The sequence below is a fragment of the Bombina bombina genome, chromosome 1, assembly GCF_027579735.1.
Source record: "Bombina bombina isolate aBomBom1 chromosome 1, aBomBom1.pri, whole genome shotgun sequence".
In the NCBI taxonomy this organism is placed as follows: domain Eukaryota; kingdom Metazoa; phylum Chordata; class Amphibia; order Anura; family Bombinatoridae; genus Bombina; species Bombina bombina.
Genome location: NC_069499.1, coordinates 1,263,489,451 through 1,263,514,017, shown reverse-complemented (window position 1 = coordinate 1,263,514,017; position 24,567 = coordinate 1,263,489,451). Strand labels below are relative to the sequence as shown.

The 24,567-nt window shown below is 39.2% G+C and overlaps 1 protein-coding gene across 1 annotated transcript; it reads left to right on the top strand.

The window, feature by feature from the left end:
* Window positions 1-38: 38 nt before the first annotated feature.
* Window positions 39-23,428, top strand: LOC128648363 (cytochrome c oxidase subunit 4 isoform 1, mitochondrial). Its single transcript, XM_053700964.1, has 5 exons — window positions 39-122; window positions 4,398-4,471; window positions 17,402-17,569; window positions 21,064-21,195; window positions 23,156-23,428. Exons 2-5 carry the CDS (start codon window positions 4,399-4,401, stop codon window positions 23,290-23,292), a joined length of 510 nt encoding a protein of 169 aa, XP_053556939.1. The 5' UTR covers window positions 39-122; window position 4,398; the 3' UTR covers window positions 23,293-23,428.
* The last annotated feature ends 1,139 nt before the right edge of the window (window positions 23,429-24,567 follow it).

The following is a 24,567-nucleotide window of genomic DNA, read 5'->3' as shown; positions in this document are numbered from 1 at the left end:
ATCCCAGAAAACATTGCGACAGTGGGTGGTGCCTCTGTTTACTGGTATTTGTTCTTTCGTCTCTGTGGTTTTCCGGTGTCCTTTCTCTATTCTTTCTAGGAGTGGGTCGTTAGTAGCGGCAGGTAATATATTGGTGTTCTGTGTAGATAAGATGGTTCTTTAGACATTATTTGCATTACATATTATAATGTGCTTTGTCAGTTTCTTGTTCCACAGATATTCCAAGGCCTGTATGGGTCAGTGACATTGGGACCACGCTAGGTCATTTAATAGTTCACTGAGTAGGGAGCACTTGACGGGTTGCTTAGGAGCAGCTACAGCCTTTCTTTGGGGATAACAGTAAAATCAAGCAGTTCTGTTTTTGTATAAGGGAATTCAGATACAGCCTGGTCAATCTGTGGCACATGTTCTTAGTCTCAGGACTTGTATTTTCACACAATGTCACACACCTGCATAAGATAACACGAGCGTAGCAGATATCTATTGTAACTACAAATGAGTGTAATACCAAGAAGGCATGGATGCAAATATTCTTGTCGAAAACTTTAGAATTGATAGTGACTTAAAAAATCTTAATTAAATCTTATGTAGATACATGTCACTGTCACTTTTTATAGATTAAAAAAATAGAATAATCTCCAGTGCTAGATGAATCATATACTAAACAATAATGCAATACTCATATGCTTGTATGTTCATGTAAGGTGTGTCCTTGTAGGAGTAAGTATTGTCCCTTTTAACTTTTTAAAATTAGATTTCTCTAGGGAACACTGCATCATTGGCATGTTTTGTTTTAAAGATTTGAATTGAAGATTAGCGAATTTAATTGTGCAGTCAACTCCAATATGTAGATAATCCCTATATTACCCATTCCCCAGTTTTGCACATTTTTACCTCTGTGATTACCTTGTATCTAAGCCTCTTCTGACAGGCCCCTTATCACATGACTTTATTATCTATCGACTTGCATTTTAGCCAATTAGTGCTGTGTCAGCTACAACTCCGGTAGTGAGCACAATGTTATCTATATGGCTCATATTACCTAGCAGTCTCCAGTTGTGAAAAGCTAATAAAAAAATATTTGATAAGAGGCTGTCTGTAGAGGCTTAGAAACAGGTAGAAATTTAGAGGTTTAAATGTTATAAAGTGTATTAATATAACAATGTTTGTGGTGCGAAGATGGGGAATGGGTAGTAAAGGCATTATCTATCTTTTTAAACAATATCAATTTTGGTATTGTCTGTCCATTTAAAGTTCCATGTCTGTAATGCAATTATTAAATATGTTCAATAAGTATGTGTTCATATTTTTCTTGAAAAATAGCTTTGTATTATCTCATTCTGTATAGATATATCATATCATGTATCATATTTGTGCTTGTCAGTTCTTCTCAATTGAACCCCCTACCAAGGTAGATTTTCTTTCTCTAAATATTTGAGAAAATCACAACAAAGGTAAATTTGCTGATAACTTCTGAAGTAGAGAAAGTATTTCTGCAATCAGGTTGGCACATAATGTAATGCTGATAAATACTGTTGTGTTTTTAAGAAAACAGTGTAGCACAGTATTTCATTTTAGTTAAACTGTTTTGCAGAGTCTTTGCTTTACTGTAGTTCTGTTTCCAAAGACAGAGTGACCTTCTAAGAGGTCATTTGTAGGAGCTGTATAGTCGCAGCCTTAAAGGGACATTAAATCCCAAATTTTTCTTTCATGATTCAGAGCATGCTATTTTAAACCACTTTCTAATTTACTTCTATTTTCTTCATTCTCTTGGTATCTTTTGTTGAAAAGCAGACATATGCTTAAGAGCCGGCCCATTTCTGGAGCACTATCTGGCAGCAGATTTGCAAGAATGTTATTCATTTGCAAGAGCACTAGTTGGCAGCTTTATTCCCTGCCATGTAGTGCTCCAGATGTCTACCTAGGTATCTCAAATTTGATAATAGAAGTACTTTCTCTTTTTTTTTTTATATCCCTTTAAGAAAATGTAAGGATATTTGAAATACTCTGATAGTATTTGCATTTTTTTAGTGTCAGTACCTCTCTAAATTGTTGCTATGATTGACAATGGTTAGGCTAGTTTAATCTGTACACCTCCACTGACCCTGGCTTTTGTATAAATGCCTTTTTTACAACTAGTTATCTATAACAGGAGTTTTAAAGTCTTTTCACTCACATTTCACTTTGCAGTTTACTTCTGTGCTGCTGCGTGTGGTTTCTATAAAATAGTGCAAAAGGTCGCTGTTCACACACTTCCCCTTATATGCTCTATGCCGCCCCCTGGGAGGCCTGCCTCAGTTTAAAAACAACTGATCTATTGTGAAATTTCTTTAGCTGTGCTAATTTATGACCATTTATTTTAAAGGATAGAATGGTCAAAAATTAAATGAGCATAAATGCATTTCAATTATAAGCATATTTGCATTATACTTTTCATTAGCTAAAATGCTTCTAGTAACAGTTATTACTGTTTTTCTGCAGCATAAGCACATATCCTGTGAGGACCTGTGCACCAGTTCAAATGCCACGCCTGCTCAGGAGAGTTTGCAATGATGTGTATTGCGTCTGTAGACTTAAAGGGACATTTATACACATTTTTTTTCTTTGCATAAATGTGTGTTTTTTGTTTTTTTTTAAATGTATAGTTTTGCTTATTTTTAAATAACATTGCTCTGATTTTCAGACTCCTAACCAAGCCCCAAAGTTTTATGAGAATACTGTCAGCTACCTTCTCCAGCTTGCTCCTGTTTGTGTAAGGGGTCTTTTTTCAAATGCAAAAGAAGGGGGCGGGGGGGAGTGTCTTATTTCCCGCTTGCAGTGGGCTTTTCAAAAGAGATAAACTGAGAGCTTCTAATTAAGTTTTTAAACCGTTATATACTGGATTTTTATATCAGTATCTGCATCTTATTCTTTATAGTAGTGTCTATTACATGCAGTTATATGAAAATGAGTGTGTACTGTGTTTTTTTATTTATTCATTTGAGCAGTGGTTTCTCTCTTCATTCCTGAATGATTTGGATAGAACATACAATTTTAAACAACTTTCCAATTTACTTCTACTATCAAATTTGCCTCACTTTCTTGTTATCATTTACTGAAAGACCAGCATTGCAAAACTGGAAGCTAGCTGAACACATCTAGTTAGCAAATCACAAGCAATAAGTGTGTGTAGGCAGCAATCAACAGCTAGTTCCCAGTGCATATTCTTTTTCAACAAGGGATACCATGAGAATGAAGCACATTTGAGAACTGAATCATGCAAGTTTAAAGGGACACTGAACCCAATTTTTTTCTTTTATGCTTCAGATAGAGCATGCAATTTTAACTTAGATTCTTGCATTTCAAATAAAGATACCAAGAGAATGAAGAACATTTGATAATGGGGGTAAATTAGAAAGTTGCTTAAAATTGCATGCTCTATCTGAATCACAAAATAAAAAATTTGGGTTCAGTGTCCCTTTAATTTTAACTTTCCTACCCTTTAATTTTTGTCATACAAGTCACTGCTGACTCTGAGAAGGTGTGGTGTTTGAATACTGGTGCACATGCCTTCATAAACTGCGTATGTCGCTGAAAAATAGTAATGACTTTTACCTGAAGCATTTTTGCTAATCAAAGTTTATTGCAAAAAATGCTTATTTCGAATTTTGAATGCACATTTAATTTTTGACCTTTCTATCCCTTTAAACCTGATTAAATGAATGCTTTAACAATATAGAACTTGCAATTTTAACTAATTCAGAAATGACGTGCTCTAAATCAATTTTGAACAATTACAAGTTTTAATGTCCCCTTTAAAAACATTGTTATAAAGCTATGCAGAATCTGGAAGAAAAAAGACAGGCAACCCCAAAATTGTTTTTTAAAAAGATAACGCCTTTACTACCCATTCCCTAGCTTTGCACAACCAACATTTTTATATTAATATACTTTATAATATTTAAATTTATGCCTGTCAGAAGAGGCTTAGATGCAAAGTAATCACAGAGATAAAAAGTATAAATATAACCATGTTGGCTGTGCAAAAACGGGTGAATGGGTATTAAAGGGATTATCTAACTTTTTTTTTTTTTTAAAAACCATAACACTTTTCAAGTAGACTATGCGGTTGAGGTGAGTAGGTTATGTGGACGGTGGAAAGGGTTGCTCTGTGCTTACTTTTTTTTTAAGAATCTACAATTTTTGATTTAGACACCTTAGCAGGGCACTTAGACTTCCTGCTACAGACTTTGTTAGTGTAAAGTTGTCTTTAAATGGGATATTTAATCAGTATTTATCTCTGATTTATTTTCACACTCTTACCTGATTTACTGAAGGTTGCTACTTTTATCAAGTTTAGATTGCAGATTAAATTTAATATACATTTTTTTTTTTTAATTTTTTTTTTTTTATTACAGAATGCTGTCTTCAAGAGCACTAAGCTTAATTGGAAAAAGAGCCCTTTCTACCTCTGTCTGTCTGCAAGGACATGGTAAGTACTTATTTAGTGTGCATCTTATGGTGGTTTTCGTTTATTAGTTTTCTCCCCAGGACATTTCCATCTTAATATGGGAAGAGTCCACAGCTGCATTCCTTACTTTTGGGAAATAATGAACCTGGCCACCAGGAGGAGGCAAAGACACCCAGCCAAAGGCTTAAATACCGCCCCACTTCCTCATAACCCCAGTCATTTTTTGCCTTTCATCTCAGGAGGTTGGCAGAGGAGTCTTAGAAGATTTTGGAGTAGTCTCTTATGGAGGGTAGTACTCTTCGAGATGGGACTGGAGTTTTAAGTAGTCCTGTCAGCCTCTCAGTGAGAGCATGGATGAAAGTTAGTCTGGAGATGCAGGGAGAGTCTTTCTGTGAAACCATCCCGACTCATATTAACTGCTCCATAGGCAATCAGTGTTGACCAGTTTCACTGCCTGCTTTCTTCACTCAAGGCCATGTCAGAAGCGATGCTACTCTGTCACACTTGAAGGGCCGTGTTCCTGTTCCACACATGGATTCTGGTAAGATCGTTTCATATTTTATACATGTATGATAACGCATTAAGACAGGGTCACAGTGTGACTCCTTTTATCTGTATAGAATCAAGGGTTAATATCTCCTTAGGGGGATTATTGAACAGGGGGGAATAAAAATCTTATGTTTATTTGATTTTATGCTGCTTTATGTGTGAGATGTTAGGCTCATAGGTTGTTTTGGCATATACAGATTTCACTTTGAGAGCCATGCAGCTTACAAGCTTGGCGCGCTTTCTCTCATAGCAGGGACAGTCCTGCATTGTGCACTATGTGATTCATTTTCTCTTCCTGACCGGGTGTCTATCAGAGAGGAATCATAAATATCTGTACTGTCTGGGTCATAGGAGGTGGTGAGTGCCCCAGCCATTGGGGTATAAGGGTGCCATTTTTGAATAAAATAAGATGTTTTATTTGTCTAGTTCTCCAGTTATTACACTAGCGATGGAGGATTCTGTTACTTTAGAAGGCACTCCCTCTATTCCTAAAGAGTAATTCCTGTTTATATTGTGAGGAGGCCCTAGTTCCCCCTCTCAATTATGTTCCATATGCCTTGATAATGTGATAATATCAAACATGTTTGCTACAAAGCTGTCCACCTCTGAGGAGTTGTCGTCCAGTGAGGTGCGTACCCTACATTGTTATTTCTATACACATGCCGTTTTCCCGTAGCACTGCGGATCCTCCTGTCTGGAGTTTTTTTTTCTTCAACCAACGTTGCACAGTGGTGTCTGCGGCCTTTAATGCTTTACCTTGCCCCGCTAAGCGAAAAGGTTACATATTGCTCTCCTTCCCAGTGTACATCAAATTGTTTTGGATTTAACTGATAGGGTTATCCGAGGATGAAGTTCTTTCTGTGACTTCAGAGTATGAACTTTCTGGGTCGGAGTCTGCCTCTAAACCTCCAGCTGCGGAGGAACCAGGCTTTCGTTTTAGGAATTTGCGCTTTCTTCTAAAGGAAGTTTTTGGCTAATTCATAGGTTTCAAAGTTCATATTGCCTGATGAACCTTTATTTCTTAAATTGAATAGAGTTTGAGGGCAGGGTGCCTTCCCTTCCCTGCTCCGAACATTATTAGGAATGAAGGGGACAGGATTGGATTCTCCCTTTAAGAAATTTGTTTCTGGTCCCTCAATAGAGTTGTGAGGTTCCGTTCCTAAATGGGATGGCGTTATCTTTACCTTTGCTAAAACGTACTACTATCCCACTTAAGGATAGTTCTTTATTTGAAGAGCCCATGGATAAGAGCTGGAAACTGTTAAGAAAGATGTTTCAGCATACAGGATATTTGTTTCGACTGGCGGAGGCTGTTGCTGTAGAAACTACCTTCTGGTGTGACTCCTTATAGGATTTGATCGAGGTGGTGGGTCCCCTCGACGTTCCTCAGGAAAGATTTGCGGCCTTGAGAGTTGCTAATTCTTTTATCTGTGACAGATTATTTGCTATGCTATTGCTTCAGCTTTTTCTGTTCAGGCCCGTTGGACTCTGGCTGAAGTCATGATCTGCGGATTTGACTTTTAAGTCTAGATTTCTTCCTCCCTTTGAAGGGAATAGATTTTGTTTGGTCCAGGCCTGGACTCTATTATCTCCACGGTCACATGGGGCAAGGGTGCCCTCCTACCGCAAGAGTTTATGAACTAATATAAGGGGCGATTGTCGTTCCTTTTGTTCTAATGAAGCCCATGTCAGCTATCCTCCATTAAGCCAGAGCAAACCAAGAGCTCTTGGAAACTGGCTCAGTCCTGGATAAATCTAAGCAGAGCAAGAAGCCAGCCGAGTCTAAGTCGGCATGAATGGGCGGTCCCCTGGCCTCTTCTGGATCGTGTAGGGGCAGTATGTCGCTCTTTTCAGTCGCTTGGTGCAGGATCCATGGGTCCTGGAGGTCATATCTCAAGGTTTTTAGATAGGTATTAAGTCTCAGCCACCCAAGGGCAGATTCCTTCTGTCTTCCTGACACAGTAAGGAGGGAAGCCTTTCTGGGGTGTGTACAGGATTTGTCCTCTTAGGAGTTTTTGTCCCGGTGCCTATCGCAGTGAGAGGTTTGAGATACTATTCAAACCTTTTCGGGGTCCCTAAAAAGGAGGGAGCTTTTCAGTCCTATTCTGGACCTAAAGTGCTTAAGCAAGTTTTATATGTCCCCTTGTTGAAGATGGAGACAATAAGGGCCATTCTTCCCCTCGTTTGAGAGGGGCAGTTCATGACCACGATAGATCTGAAGGATGATCCCTTCATGTGCCAATCCTCTAGGACCAGTTCCTAAGGTTGCATTCCTGGACCAGCACTTCCAGTTTATTGCCCTTCCGTTTGGTCTAGCTACGGCTTCAAGAAATTTTTCGAAGAGTTGACCATTCTGAATCTCTCCTGTCTTCTTCGTTCCCATGGATGGAAGATAATCTAGAGGGAGTTCTCTTGTGTCAAGTACCAGGGTCGAATCACGGGTACTATAATAGTCTCCATAGACATGAGAATATTTCTATCAGACCAGAGACGTCCATCTGTGGCTTTGTGTATGGGGGTGCTTGGTCTCATGGTGTCAAGCATGGACATCATTTCCCTTGCCAGGTTTCACCTCAGACTGTTGCAACTGCGCATGCTGAAGGAGTGGAACGACGATCATTTGGATCTGTCTCAACAGATTTCTCTGAACAATCGATCGAGAAAATCGCTCTTGGTGGTTCTATCCAGATCACTTGTCCTGAGAAACGTCTGTCTTAAGACCATCCTGGGTGATTGTGACTACGGTTGCGAGTCTGTCGGGATGGGGAGCTGTTTGGGGTGCCAGGAAGGCACAGGGCCTATGGTCCCTCCTGACATCATTGGATCTTCTGGCAATATACAATGCGGGTTCGTCCCAGTTAATCAGATTCCAATCAGACAATATATCCTCGGTGGCTGACATCAACCATCGGGGGGGGGGGGACGAGAAGCTCCCTAGTTATGAGGGGAGTATCTCGGATTCTGGTGTGGGGGAGACCCACATTCCGGGTGCGGACAACTGGGAAGCGGATTTGTTAATCATTGTCTAGATTCTCTGAGGCTGACTGCGTGGATATTGAACGCTTAGTCCTAGCCAAGAGAGGGGTTTCTGAGAGTTATTTTTATTCTCATCAAGCTCGTAAGCTGGTTGCTCGTCGCATCTATCATAGGTGTGGAGGACCTTCTTCTGTTCTCCAGGATCAACTGGAGAAGGGCCTTTCTGCAAGTCACCTGATGGGACAGTTTTCGGCCTTGTCTGTGTTACTGCACAAGAGGTTCGTTGAGCTTCCAGATGTGCAGCCATTTGTTAAGGCTCTGCTGGGTTCAGACCTGTCTTTAGATCTAGGCTCCTCCTTGGAGTTTAAATCTTGTTCTTAAGGCGTTGCATCAGGCTCCCTTGGAGCCTATGCATGAAGTAGACACAAAATTGTGTTCTGGGAAGGTTCCTTTTCTACTGGCTGTTGCTTATGCATGCAGAGTATCTGTGATTGCTGTACATTGTGTCCCTCCTTATTTGGCTTTCGATGCCGATAATATAATTTATGCTTACCTGATAAATTCATTTCTCCTGTAGTGTAGTCAGTCCACGGGTCATCCATTACTTATGGGATTATAACTCCTCCCTAACAGGAAGTGCAAGAGGATCACCCAAGCAGAGCTGCTATATAGCTCCTCCCCTCTACGTCATATCCAGTCATTCGACCGAAACCATACGAGAAAGGAGAAACTATAGGGTGCAGTGGTGACTGGAGTTTAATTAAAATTTAGACCTGCCGTAAAAACAGGGCGGGCCGTGGACTGACTACACTACAGGAGAAATGAATTTATCAGGTAAGCATAAATTATATTTTCTCCTGTTAAGTGTAGTCAGTCCACGGGTCATCCATTACTTATGGGATACCAATACCAAAGCTAAAAGTACACGGATGACGGGAGGGACAAGGCAGGATCTTTACACGGAAGGAACCACTGCCTGTAGAACCTTTCTCCCAAAAACAGCCTCCGAAGAAGCAAAAGTGTCAAATTTGTAAAATTTTGAAAAAGTGTGAAGTGAAGACCAAGTTGCAGCCTTGCAAATCTGTTCAACAGAGGCCTCATTCTTAAAGGCCCAAGTGGAAGCCACAGCTCTAGTAGAATGAGCTGTAATCCTTTCAGGAGGCTGCTGTCCAGCAGTCTCATAGGCTAAACGTATTATGCTACGAAGCCAAAAAGAGAGAGACGTAGCTGAAGCCTTTTGACCTCTCCTCTGTCCAGAATAAACGACAAACAGGGAAGAAGTTTGACGAAAATCTTTAGTTGCCTGTAAATAAAATTTCAGGGCACGGACGACGTCCAGATTGTGCAAAAGTCGTTCCTTCTTTGAAGAAGGGTTAGGGCACAATGATGGAACAACAATCTCTTGATTGATATTTTTGTTAGTGACTACCTTAGGTAAGAACCCAGGTTTAGTACGCAGAACTACCTTGTCTGAATGAAAAATCAGATAAGGAGAATCACAATGTAAGGCCGATAACTCAGAGACTCTTCGAGCCGAGGAAATAGCCATCAAAAACAGAACAGCTTGATATCGATGGAATGAAGGGGTTCAAACGGAACACCTTGCAGAACGTTAAGAACTAAGTTTAAGCTCCACGGCGGAGCAACAGTGTTAAACACAGGCTTAATCCTAGCCAAAGCCTGACAAAAAGCCTGAACGTCTGGAACTTCTGCCAGACGTTTATGTAGAAGGATAGACTGAGCTGAAATCTGTCCCTTTAACGAACTAGCAGATAAACCCTTTTCTAAACCCTCTTGTAGAAAAGACAATATCCTAGGAATCCTAACTTTACTCCATGAGTAACTCTTGGATTCGCACCAATACAAATATTTACGCCATATTTTATGGTAAATTTTCCTGGTAACAGGTTTTCTAGCCTGTATTAAGGTATCAATAACTGACTCCGAGAATCCACGCTTTGATAGAATCAAGCGTTCAATCTCCATGCAGTCAGCCTCAGAGAAACTAGATTTGGATGGTTGAAAGGACCCTGAATCAGAAGGTCCTGTCTCAGAGGCAGAGACCATGGTGGACAGGACGACATGTCCACTAGATCTGCATACCAGGTCCTGCATGGCCACGCAGGCGCTATTAGAATCACCGATGCTCTCTCCTGTTTGATCCTGGCAATCAATCGAGGAAGCATCGGGAATGGTGGAAACACATAAGCCATGTTGAAGACCCAATGTGCTGTCAGAGCATCTATCAGCACCGCTCCCGGGTCCCTGGACCTGGATCCGTAACAAGGAAGCTTGGCGTTCTGGCGAGAAGCCATGAGATCCAGATCTGGTTTGCCCCAACGATGAAGCAGTTGGGCAAAGACCTCCGGATGAAGTTCCCACTCCCCCGGATGAAAAGTCTGGCGACTTAGAAAATCCGCCTCCCAGTTCTCCACGTCTGGGATGTGGATCGCTGACAGGTGGCAAGAGTGAGACTCTGCCCAGCGGATTATCTTTGAGACTTCCAACATCGCTAGGGAACTCCTGGTTCCTCCTTGATGGTTGATTTAAGCCACAGTCGTGATGTTGTCCGACTGAAATCTGATGAACCTCAGAGTTGCTAACTGAGGCCAAGCCAGAAGAGCATTGAAAATTGCTCTTAACTCCAGAATGTTTATTGGAAGGAGTCTCTCCTCCTGAGTCCACGATCCCTGAGCCTTCAGGGAATTCCAGACTGCGCCCCAACCTAGAAGGCTGGCGTCTGTTGTTACAATCGTCCAATCTGGCCTGCGGAAGGGCATCCCCTTGGACAGATGTGGTCGAGAAAGCCACCATAGAAGAGAATCTCTGGTCTCTTGATCCAGATTTAGCAGAGGGGACAAATCTGAGTAATCCCCATTCCACTGACTTAGCATGCATAATTGCAGCGGTCTGAGATGCAGGCGCGCAAATGGTACTATGTCCATTGCCGCTACCATTAAGCCGATTACCTCCATGCACTGAGCCACTGACGGGTGTTGAATGGAATGAAGGACACGGCAAGCATTTAGAAGTTTTGATAACCTGGCCTCCGTCAGGTAAATTTTCATTTCTACAGAATCTATAAGAGTCCCTAGAAAGGGAACTCTTGTAAGTGGCAATAGAGAACTCTTTTCTACGTTCACCTTCCACCCATGCGACCTTAGGAATGCCAGAACTATCTCTGTATGAGACTTGGCAGTTTGGAAACTTGACGCTGGTATTAGAATGTCGTCTAGGTACGGAGCCACCGCTATGCCTCGCGGTCTTAGTACCGCCAGAAGAGAGCCCAGAACCTTTGTAAAGATTCTTGGAGCCGTAGCTAACCCGAAGGGAAGAGCTACAAACTGGTAATGCCTGTCTAGGAAGGCAAATCTTAGATACCGGTAATGATCCTTGTGAATCGGTATGTGAAGGTAAGCATCCTTTAAATCCACTGTGGTCATGTACTGACCCTCTTGGATCATGGGTAGGATGGTTCGAATAGTTTCCATTTTGAACGATGGAACTCTTAGGAATTTGTTTAGGATCTTTAAGTCCAAGATTGGTCTGAAGGTTCCCTCTTTTTTGGGAACCACAAACAGATTTGAATAGAATCCTTGCCCGTGTTCCGACCGCGGAACTGGGTGGACCACCCCCATTAGTAAGAGGTCTTGTACACAGCGTAGAAACGCCTCTTTCTTTATTTGGTTTGCTGACAACCTTGAAAGATGAAATCTCCCTTGTGGAGGAGAAGCTTTGAAGTCCAGAAGATTATCCCTGAGATATGATTTCCAATGCCCAGGGATCCTGGACATCTCTTGCCCAAGCCTGGGCAAAGAGAGAAAGTCTGCCCCCACTATATCCGTTTCCGGATAGAGGGCCCTCACTTCATGCTGTCTTAGGGGCAGCAGCAGGTTTTCTGGCCTGCTTGCCCTTGTTTCAGGACTGGTTGGCTTTCCAACCCTGTCTGAAGCGAGCAACAGTTCCTTCCTGTCTTGGAGCAGAGGAAGTTGATGCTGCTCCTGCCTTGAAGTAACGAAAGGCACGAAAATTAGACTGTTTAGCCTTTGGTTTGGCCCTGTCTTGAGGCAGAGCATGGCCCTTACCTCCAGTAATGTCAGCAATAATTTCTTTCAAGCCGGGCCCGAATAAGGTCTGCCCTTTGAAAGGAATATTAAGCAGTTTAGATTTAGAAGTCACATCAGCTGACCAGGATTTAAGCCACAGCGCTCTGCGCACTTGAATGGCGAATCCGGAGTTCTTAGCCGTAAGTTTGGTTAAGTGTACTACGGCATCAGAAATAAATGAATTAGCTAGCTTAAGGGCTTTAAGCTTGTTTATAATCTTATCCAATGGAGCTGTGCTAAGGGTCTCTTCCAGAGACTCAAACCAGAATGCCGCCGCAGCAGTGACAGGCGCGATGCAAGCAAGGGGTTGTAATATAAAACCTTGTTGAACAAACATTTTCTTAAGGTAACCCTCTAACTTTTTATCCATTGGATCTGAAAAAGCACAGCTATCCTCCACCGGGATAGTGGTGCGCTTAGCCAGAGTAGAAACTGCTCCCTCCACCTTAGGGACCATCTGCCATAGGTCCCGTGTAGTGGCATCTATTGGAAACATTTTTCTAAATATAGGAGGGGGTGAAAAGGGCACACCGGGTCTATCCCACTCCTTGTTAACAATTTCTGTAAGCCTTTTAGGTATAGGAAAAACGTCAGTACACGTCGGTACCTCAAAATATTTATCCAGCCTACATACTTTCTCTGGGATTGCAACCGTGTTACAATCATTCAGAGCTGCTAATACCTCCCCTAGTAATACGGAGGTTCTCAAGCTTAAATTTAAAATTTGAAATCTCTGAATCCAGTTTACTTGGATCAGACCCGTCACCCACAGAATGAAGCTCTCCGTCCTCATGTTCTGCAGATTGTGACGCAGTATCAGACATGGCTCTACTATTATCAGCGCGCTCTGTTCTAACCCCAGAGTGATCGCGTTTACCTCTTAATTCTGGCAATTTAGATAGTACTTCAGTCATAACATTAGCCATGTCTTGCAAAGTGATTTGTATGGGCCGCCCTGATGTACTTGGCGCCACAATATCACGCACCTCCTGAGCGGGAGGCGAAGGTACTGACACGTGAGGAGAGTTAGTCGGCATAACTTCCCCCTCGTTGTCTGGTGATATTTTCTTAACATATAAAGTTTGAGTTTTATTCAAAGTGACATCTATACATTGAGTGCACAAATTTCTATTGGGCTCCACATTGGCCTTTAAACATAGTGAACAAACAGATTCATCTGTGTCAGACATGTTTAAACAGACTAGCAATAACACTAGCAAGCTTGGAAAAAAAACTTAACGCTACTGCGCCTTTAAGAAACCTAAAATTGTGATACAGTTGAATTAACAATGAACCAATTAGTTAAAGCAACAAAATTTTTACAGAAAATGTATAAAGTTAGCAGAGGATTGCACCCACAGCAAAAGGATGATTAACCCCTTAATACCCAAAACGGATAACAGTTGAAAAAATAAACGTTTATATCACAGTCAAACACACTGTCACAGGTCTGCTGTGACTGATTACCTCCCTCAAAACTAGTTTTTGGAGACCCCTGGGCTCTGCAGAGACGTCCTGGATCATGGAAGGAAAACTGTGACTGAATTTTTACTGCGCAATAAAGCGCTAAAATAGGCCCCTCCCACTCCTATTACAACAGTGGGGAAGCTCAGTAAACTGTCTTTAAACAGAAAAAAACGACAGCCATGTGGTAAAAATCATGCCCATAAAGTTTTATCACCAAGTACCTCAGAAAAAACGATTAACATGCCAGTAAACGTTTTAAAATTGTAAAGTGTTAATAAGCCTGCTGCAAGTCGCTATCACTGCAGTGAGGGCTCAGATATTATTTTAATATTGGCAGTATTTTCTAAGTGAAATTCCATTCCCCAGAAATACCTCAGATTATACATACATACTTATCAGCCTGATACCAGTCGCTACTACTGCATTTAAGGCTGCACTTACATTACATCGGTATTAGCAGTATTTTCTCAGTCAATTCCATTCCTTAGAAAATAATTTACTGCACATACCTCCTTGCAGGTGGGCCCTGCATGCTATCCCCTGTTCTGAAGTTACCTCACTCCTCAGAATGGCTGAGAACAGCAAGTGGATCTTAGTTACGACCGCTAAGATCATAGAAAAACTCAGGCAGATTATTCTTCTAATGCTGCCTGAGAACAAACAACACACTCCGGTGCCGTTTAAAATAACAAACTTTTGATTGAAGAATTAAAAACTAAGTTTAAAACACCACAGTCCTCTCACACGTCCTATCTTTTAGTTAAGTGCAAGAGAATGACTGGATATGACGTAGAGGGGAGGAGCTATATAGCAGCTCTGCTTGGGTGATCCTCTTGCACTTCCTGTTAGGGAGGAGTTATAATCCCATAAGTAATGGATGACCCGTGGACTGACTACACTTAACAGGAGAAAAGACTGTTTTACGAACCAAGTTAGGATTCTTCCTAGGTTGTGTCAGTTCGCAACATCAATCAAGAGATTGTGGTTCCCTCTTATGTCCTAATCCTCAGTCGAAGGAACGTTTAAAACTTATTTTTGGATGTGTGTTGTGCCTTGAAGTTCTATCTTCGGGCCACAAAGGAATTTAGACAAATCTCTTTTTCTGTTTGTTCTCTCTCCGGAAAGCGTGCCTCTTCAACTTCCTTTTTCCTACCTTTTTAATTGAGGGGTGTCATACGTTTCGCATAGAAATGGCCTCCTCTGTGGATTACGGCTCATTGTATGGGAGCAGCGGTTTCCTTTTGTGCCTTCTATGATGAGGCCTCTGTGGATCTACTCTGTAAGGCGGCTGGCTACCTGGTTCTCCTTACATACTTTTTCAAAATTTTACAAGTTATGTTTTTGCTTCTGTTGAAGCAGCCTTCGGGAGAAAGGGTTTTGCAGGCTGTGATGCCTTCAGATTGGGTCCGCCTCTCTTTACCTCCCGTTAGCATTTTGTGTACTCTAGAGCTTGGGTATATGTTTCCCATAAGTAAGGAATGCTGCTGTGGACTCATCCCATATTAAGATGGAAAACATAAATTATGCTTATCTGATCATTTCATTTCCATCTGTATGGGAAGAGTCCACAGCTCCTGCCAGTGTTCTCTGGTGGGTGGCCCTAAATTTTATTTTTTCTTCTGGCACCTTTTTCACCCTGATATATCTCCTACTGTTCCTTGTTCCCTTGGCAGAATGACTGGGGTTATGAGGAAGTGGGGGCGGTATTTAAGCCTTTGGCTGGGTGTATTTGCCTCCTCCTGGTGGCCAGGTTGAGTATTTCCCACAAGTAAGGAATGCAGCTGTGGACTCTTCCCATACAGATGGAAATGAAATTATCAGGTAAGCATAATTTGTTTTGTTTTTTTTGTTTTTTTATTGGGTGCACCACCCGTCTGATTTTTACTGACAACCTGGCTAAAATTTACGCCAGCATTTTTATTGTTTAAAAAATATATATATATATATAGATAATCCCTTTTAATACCAATTCCCCACTTTTGCATAACCAACATGGTTATAGTAATGACATTTTTTTTTCTCTCTGATTTCCTTTTATATAAGCCTCTACAGACTTCCCCTCCCTTATTTCAGTTCTTTTGACAGACTTTCATCTTAGACCATCAAGTAATGACTCATAAATAACTCCATAGGAGTGAGCACAATTTTATTAAAGCCTTGATAAGATCTTTAAAAAAAACAAAAACAAAAAAACCCAGCAGCCTGGTAATTCAGTGACCTGGAAAAAATATGCTTATTGGATAGAGGAGCGTGCTTTAGGTTGGGGTTGTGAGACAGAACTAAAAAAAAACTAAAGCTTCTGTATTAAATATGCCACCCAATTACTTGGCAAAGCTGCAGTTTCATTAAACTTCCCATTTTGTAATGGGACAGAGAGGTCCAAAACTTCAATGAGCAGGGGTGCGTTTCAATTTTAAATAGAAACATTTTTACAAAACGCTTCTAGTAAAAGTTATAATTGTGTGTGTGTTTACTGTCCCTTTTTAATGTAATTTGTGTAATGGGCAATTAATCATGACTTATTACATGTTTTAATAGAGGTCATCTTTTTGGGATACACTTCTTTTATGTCTTAGCTACATATTTTTAAGTTCAATTTGTAGGGTTGCACCGCTACCATTTTTTATGACTGAGTACAAGTACCGATACTGGTTTTCAAATACTCACCGTTACCGATACTTTTTTTTTAAATGTCATGTGACAGTTTACCAAGCACAATACAGACTAATTATTTAAGATTCCTTCTTTATAATTATAAAGGGCTGTAATTCAAAAGACATTATGAAATAATAAAACAGTTTTATTTGTCACAAAGTTCACTGAACATGTTTATAAATAAAAAAATATTACAATAAAATATTACATTTAAAGGGGTGATGCAATTGGGTTGTAGGGCTGTTATATAACATCAATCTGACATGTGTATGGAGGTTCGACTCTAAGTTGAACAGTCTTTCACTTTCCACACTACTGCATGGGGCAGAAAGATATTTTTGGGCCATTTTTGCCAGAGCTGGAAATCTGTTTATTAACTGCCCAGTACTTCAGGGGTTTGTCTGAATCGGGTACAGTGATCTCTCCTACAATAATACAAAAAACAATTTGTATTGTCGGAACAGTAGTAAACAATTTTTAGTTTAGTCTCCACTCCAGTTTAAAATGAAATGGGAACATGCAATTTGAAAAAACGCCACAAGATAGCATATGGGTAGGAAGTAGAGGTATTGGTGCATTTGCACGAGTACAAGTACTCATGCAAATACTTGGTATCGGTACCGATACTAGTATCGGTGCATCCCTATCAATTTGACTTGCTCAAAAATGTTGCCTCAGATACTTAGTGCTTTAAAGCACCACATTTTACAGCGTTTAAGTTGCTTCATACTTCTGAACTTTGAATTTTAGCTACTTAAAGGGACGTTATACACTAGATTTTCTTATCATAAATGTGTTGTAGATTATCCATTTATATAGCCCATATGGTGGTGTGTTTGTAAAAATGTATTGTTTTTGCTTATTTTGAATTAAAATAGTTTTTGCTGATTTTGCGACTCCAAACCAAGCCCCAAATTTTTAGATGTATACAGACTTTACATTGTTCTGTTTTGTATAAAGGGTCTATTCATATGCAGGGGAGGGGGGAGTGTCTGCTCTCAGACCCTTTCAGTAGATGTTCCAGACTAATCTCATCAACAGTGCTAAATTGGGAGCTTCTAAAAAAAAAAAATTAAAGTTTTTATTTTTTTATATCTGTATCTGCACATATTCTTTATAGTAGTGTCTATTACATGCAGTTGTATGAAAATTGGTGTATACTGTCCCTTTAACAAGTGATGTTACTGTTTGCTTCCAGCTGGTGTTGCCAAACCTGAAACCTACAGCCTTCCGGTCTACGTTGACCATCGAGCTATACCTCTGCCAGATATTGCTTTTGTCGAGCATCTCAGTGCTGACGAGAAAGGTCTGAAAGAAAAGGAGAAGGGAACATGGAGCTCCTTGACAGCCAGAGACAAACTTGACTGTAAGACCATAGCTCTTGGATTTGTATTAATGTCCACATGATACCCATTGTGTAATAAAAATATTACAAAATTACTTTCGGGGTTGAGATAAAGTGTGCAATTATAAACTTTCCAATTTACTTATGTAATTTGCTTTATTTTCTTGGTATCCTCTGTTGAAAAGCATACTGATGTAGTCTCAGGAGCAGCAATGCACTACTGGGAGCTAGCTGCTAATTGGTGGCTGCACATGTGCCTCTTCTCACTGGATGTGTTCAGCTAGCTCCAAGTCATGTATTACTGCTCTTTTAACAAAGGATATCAAGAGAATAAAAACTAAATTTGATAAGTTCACTGGAAGTTGTTTAAATCCTTAGCTGCCGTGACTTTCAGAGAAGAACTTGCCCAAAATACCGGAGAATTTTTAGCATATCACTCCATTTAAACAGAAAGAGAGCCTTGTTGTGTTTTTTTTTTTTTTTTTAAATAAATTTACCTATAATAATAATAAAAAAAAAATTCTATATATATATATATATATATATATATATATATATATATATATATATATATATATATATATATATATATATATATATATATATATATATATATATATATATATATATATATATATATATATATACAGTGGATATAAAAAGTCTACACACCCCTGTTAAAATGGCAGGTTTCTGTGATGTAAAAAAAGAGACAAAGATAAATAATTTCAGAACTTTTTCCACCTTTTTAATGTGAGCTATAAACTCAATTGAAAAACAAACTGAAATATTTTAGTTGGAGGGAAGAAAACAACAAAAATAACTAAAATAATGTGGTTGCATAAGTTATAACTGGGGATGCAGCTGTGTTCAGAATTAAGCAATCACATTCAAAATCATGTTAAATAGGAGTCAGTACACACCTGTCATCATTTTAAAGTGCCTCTGATTAACCCCAAATAAAGTTCAGCTGCTCTGTTTGGTCTTTCCTGAAATTTTCTTAGTCACATCCCACAGCAAAAACAATGGTTCGCAGAGAGCTTCCAAAGCATCAGAGGGATCTCATTGTTAAAAGGTATCAGTCAGGAGAAGGGTACAAAATAATTTCCAAGGCATTAGATATACCATAGAGCAAAGTGAAGACAGTCATCATCAAGTGAAGAAAATGTGGCACAACAGTGACATTACCAAGAACTGGACGCCCCTCCAAAATTGAAGAAAAGACGAGAAGAAAACTGGTCTGGGAGGCTACCAAAAGGCCTACAGCAACATTAAAGGAGCTGCAGGAATATCTGTAAAGTACTGGCTGTGTGGTACATGTGACAACAATCTCCCGTATTCTTCATATGTTTGGGCTAAGGGGTAGAGTGGCAAGACAAAAGCTTTTTCTTACGAAGAAAAATACCCAAGCCAGGCTACATTTTGCAAAAACACATCTGAAGTCTCCCAAAAGCATGTGGGAAAAGGTGTTCTGATCTGATGAAACAAAGGTTGAACTTTTTGGCCATAATACCAAAAGATATGTTTGGCGCAAAAACACTGCATTCACCAAAAGAACACCATACCCACAGTGAATCCTCAGCAATATGTAGAACAGCTGCCAGGCAAAATACTGTGCTCGTGTCGACCGTGGAAATCTGCCCAATTCCACTATAACAATATGTAACATGGGAATGTCCACAGCACAATTTGCTTAAAAAAGTATCTTTATTGACAAAAGATAGAGCGACGTTTCGTGACTACTGTCACTTAATCATGCTATACATACAATACTCAGAGGTGGTTCTTTTAAACAGTTATCTTGGCGCCAATACATTTTACTCTTGAGCGCCACCTGCTGCACAAAATATCTTACTCTTCAAACTTTCAAAATTTATACAATTTTCAACAAGATACTTTTTGTTCGAGATACATAGTTTAAACATTGTTACAACAGACTTACTATCCTACAACATTTAAAGCAGTTATAACTAACCCTGATAGCAGTACTACATATCTACATACCATTATAAATCAAATTTAATTAAACCTATTCTTCACCAAAAGACTGACCAATCAAAGTCCCTATTCATACCATGTGGTACTAATGATCCCAATCTGTGAATCCAATGCATTTCTTTTTGTTTCAATATTTTCTCACGGTCACCACCCATTCTCTGCGGACCCACATAGTCTATAACCTGCCATCGGAGCTGACTGATACTGTGTCCTTTCTCTAAGAAATGATTGGATACAGGTGCCTCCCTGTTCCCACATCTAATATTGGAGCGGTGCTGAGTATTGTATGTATAGCATGATTAAGTGACAGTAGTCACGAAACGTCGCTCTATCTTTTGTCAATAAAGATACTTTTTTAAGCAAATTGTGCTGTGGACATTCCCATGTTACATACCCACAGTGAAGCATGATGGTGGCAGCATCATGCTTTGGGGTTGTTTTTCTTCAGCTGGAACTGGGGCCTTAGTTAAGCTAGAGGGAATTATGAACAGTTCCAAATACCAGTCAATATTGGCACAAAACCTTCAGGCTTCTGCTAGAAAGCTGAACATGAAGAGGAACTTCATCTTCAAAGCATTACATCCAAAGCAACAAAGGAATGGCTTCACCAGAAGAATATTAAAGTTTTGGAATGGCCCAGCTAGAGCCCAGACCTTAATCCGATTGAAAATCTGTGGTGTGATCTGAAGAGGGCTGTGCACAGGAGATGCCCTCGCAATCTGACAGATTTGGACTGTTTTTGCAAAGAAGATTGGGCACATCTTGCCAAGTCAAAATGTGCAATGCTGATAGACTCGTACCCAAAAAGACTGAGTGCTGTAATAAAATCAAAAGGTGCTTCAACAAATTATTAGTTTAAGGGTGTGCACACGTATGAAACCATATTTTGTTTTTATATTTTTTTTTCTTCCCTCTACCTAAAACATTTCAGTTTGTTTTTCAATTGAGTTGTACAGTTTATAGGTCACATTAAAGGTGGAAAAAGTTCTGAAATGATTTATCTTTGTCTAATTTTTTTTAGATCACAGAAAACTGACATTTAAACAGGGGTGTGTAGACTTTTTATATCCACTATATATCCCCAAGCTATTGATCTAGGTATATTTTGGTATGTCATTTTATCATAGTTTAAAAAAAAAACTTTTTTTTTTTACAAACTTTGGGTTTGTCATTGAAATTTACGTACTGCTTGTGCAATCATAGCAAAAATGATTGTGAAAGCTTCTCTGGAATCAACATTGTTCAGAAATAGCAGACATTACATGGCTTTGCCAATAATTGTAGATGCGCACCACACTTCTATTCCTGGCAGTTAAGGGTTAATCGGGTAGCCTGAAAGGTTCATTTTAGCTTTAGTGTAGAGATTAACCTCCCAAACAACTCTTCCCTCCCTCACCCCCACTGGTCACCACCAGTGTGCAGTTGTTTAGGCTTTTTTTTTCTTTCTTTTTTTTTTCTTTTCTTTTAATAATACTAACTAATAACTATATATATTTATTTTTTTTCTTTTCTCTTAGTGTACCGAATAAAATTCCATGAAAGCTATGCTGAAATGAACAAGGGATCAAGTGAATGGAAGACTATTCTTGGAGGCACTCTGTTTTTCATTGGTTTTACTGCTTTTGTTGTACTGTGGCAGAGAAAATATGGTAAGTTGGTAAGGGGGGAGCTGGTTTTATAGATAAGGCATCAATTTAAATCTTATGTACGTATATGGGACTTCACTTGTATGCATATGAATGACTACTGTAACTCCTTAACTGCATATGCAAACACGTGGTCATCATTCACACAATGTATTACAAGTGAACAACCACTTGTCATCACTGAGCCCATCTCTCCTGCTGGTCCAGTGGACTGACATGGCTGGGGAGATCCGGTGACATCACCAGGCCCCTGGAAACCAGGAAGTGGAAGGCAGCTCCATGGGAGCTGGATAGGGGGAGGGGTAAGTATATGTATGTAAACCCTTCAATCTCCCTTAAAGCGACACTGAACCCAAATTGTTTCTTTCATGATTCAGATAGAGCATGCAACTTTCTAATTTTCTTATTGATTTTTCTTCGTTCTCTTGCTTTTATTTATTTGAAAAAAAGAAAGCATCTAAGCTATTTTTGGTTCAGACCCTGGACATCAATTGTTTATTGGTCGGTTAAATTAATCCACCAATCGGCACGAACAACCCAGGTTGTTCACCAAAAATGGGCCGGCATCTAAACTTACATTCTTGCTTTTCAAATAAAGATACCAAGAGAATGAAGAAAAATTGATAATAGGAGTATGGGGAATGTGTGTGTATATGTATATCTATCTCTCTCTATCTCTCTCTCTCCCACATTTTTTTGCAGGCTCTAGGGTCTCTAGGCACTTGTGAACAGGTCATCAAAAAAGCCTAGAGACCCCTTGCTTTAATACCCAGTGGTAATAGTGATCACCTGGCATGTATACATGTGCATTTATTTGAGTACGTGCACAGTGTTTTTTTATATATATATATATTACACATACGTAAGGCCATTTGTATGTGGATAACCATTCTTTTTACAACAGAATTTATAATAAAAACACATTTTTACAACCTTGTTTATGAAAATTAATAAAAAAAAAAAATACTTTTCTTTTTTAACACCTTTTGTTGTTGAGATCACATGTCATGATATATGCATAACAACATAATTTTATAGTGTGAATCTGCTGGAAAAAACCCAACTGCAACAGCTGTTTAATACGTAAATAAAAAAAAATAAAATGTAAACTACCTCAGAGCCAACCAGCTACCGTACTAATCACAATATCTCTGTAAAAAGAATAGAAAAGGTTTTAAATAGTAGCTTCCTAGGGACAGGCTACACCAGAATTATTATTTAAAAAGATAAATAATCCTTTTAGTATTCATTCCCCAGTTTTGCATAACCAACATGGTTAAATTAATATACATGTTACCTCTGATTACCTTGTAACTAAGCCTCTGCAGACTGCCCCGTTATTTGTTCACTATATGGTACACATGAACTAGCACTATCTAGCTGTGGACAATTCAAAGTGCACTGAAATAAGAGGTGGCCTTCAAGTGCTTAGATATTAGAATATAAGCCTACCTAGTTTTAGCTTTCACTAAAGAATACCAATAGAATAAAGTAAATTTGATAAAAGTAATTTTGGAAATGTTTTTAAAATTGCATGCTGTATCTGAATCATGAAAGTTTAATTTTGACTAGACTGTCTCTTTTTAAGGAAAGTATTTTTCTTTGTCATGTTAGAATATACCAAAAGAACCTATCTGATTAGGAAAACCTAAATTTCAATAAATTACTGTAGTAAAATATGAAGTCTAAATTAAGATCATTTTATTGAAACTCCTTTTATTTTGTGTTGTCAAATTACTTTATCTCCAGTGCTTTTCTAGATAAATTAACCATTTACCTATGGATATATGCTATGATCCCAGTATACTTGTTTAATCTGTACCCAGAACATTCTGAAATGTTTTCTTATATAGCTTCCATTTACCTATCCACAACTTCAGTTGATCACTGGAATTTGTTTTAATAACTTTTTTTTTAATGCATTCTTTTCATGTCATTTTTTTTTTCATGTCTCCCCCCTCAGTTTTTGGAGATGTCCCCTACACTTTATCTGATGACTGGGTAGCCATGCAGAGCAAGAGGATGCTTGACATGAGGGTTAGCCCTGTTGAAGGTTTCTCTAGCAAGTGGGACTATGACAAGAACGAGTGGAAGAAATAAGCTCTAACTATGAACAATCAATTTGCAAATGAGAAGTTTGCTTAACATTCTGTTGGTCCAATCTTGAAATAATACCTCATTATTTGCTGGAATGTGTCCATTATTCTGTTACAAATAAAGTGCTGGTTTACTTGAATATGTTTTGTTACATTTTTTTTTTTTATTTCTCTCTGTATTCATAAATTACTTTTACTTAAATTGGCATTAAACATTGAGTTTTATGCATATTCTAAAAAAGACAAAGTAATAGCAGTGTTTGAAGAAAAAAAAGGTTTAAAAATTGCTTGTAAGTATTTTAATAACTTTTAGAAAAAGCAAAATTACTCACATTGTGATGTTGTCTGGAGATGCCTGGTCCACCCCGCTCATCAGTGCGCTGCTGCATAAATATAGGGGCTTTGTATTACCAGAGTCTTCATGTGCTCTTTAGTAGTAATGCACATGCGCCAGGGATCGCAATTTAGATATCTAAGCATTTTTATTTCTAGAATATTTTTTTGTAATTCTTGTGTCGAATGCTTTTCGGCAGAGTGTGTAATTTGGGAATTTAAAAAAATAAATCGGGTCATAAGATATGAGTGCTAGTCTCTGGGTTAATTTGCCACCTCCTAGTGAACAAGAACTAGATCCCACGTGGTGATTCATGGAGTCTCCCGCCATTATGAAATAGTAGTTTTTTTATTTTTTTTAAATAGATGATCTCTTTAGCCCCAGATGCTGATCTCAGAATACATTTACTGGCAGATTAGTGCATTCACAAGGCTAATAAGCTAAGCTAGTGTGTAGTGAATATGCACCAATATGTGCACACAAGGTTTGATTGTATGACTTGAATAGATTAATATTGCCCTGCTCTCGTGGAGTTGGTTGTGCAAGGACAGGGGGGAGCATTGCACATTAAAGCTCTTGTGAAATGTTAAATTTTGCCATGAGATGCGGCATTGGAAGAGGAAATTTGCAGTGGTACAGGTTTTTTACTTGTGCACCTGTCTGCCTGCCTGCAATTCTGACATTTTGTTAATAGTCAAAAGCAAAATGTGTGTGCCCACATGTAATAAACTAAAATCTGTGTCTAGAAAGATGATGATTAAATCTGGTCTCTCCCTAAGCCTACATCCCTCACATTTTTTTATGAAGGTTTTTAATTTCACACTTTACAGAGCAAGTAATGTATTGATTTCAGGGAAGAACCACACTGCCTTGAGACTGGGAAAAGGTCAACATATCTTTAGATTACCTTTTTATGTAAAAAAGAAAACCAATGTTTAAACTCTT

Excerpts from the sequence above, each read along its gene's own strand:
- LOC128648363 (XM_053700964.1), top strand. The coding sequence starts at position 4,399 with ATGCTGTCTTCAAGAGCACTAAGCTTAATTGGAAAAAGAGCCCTTTCT. Across the intron at positions 4,472-17,401 it reads TGTCTGTCTGCAAGGACATG|CTGGTGTTGCCAAACCTGAA; the intron begins GTAAGTACTTAT and ends GTTTGCTTCCAG. Across the intron at positions 17,570-21,063 it reads AGCCAGAGACAAACTTGACT|TGTACCGAATAAAATTCCAT; the intron begins GTAAGACCATAG and ends CTTTTCTCTTAG.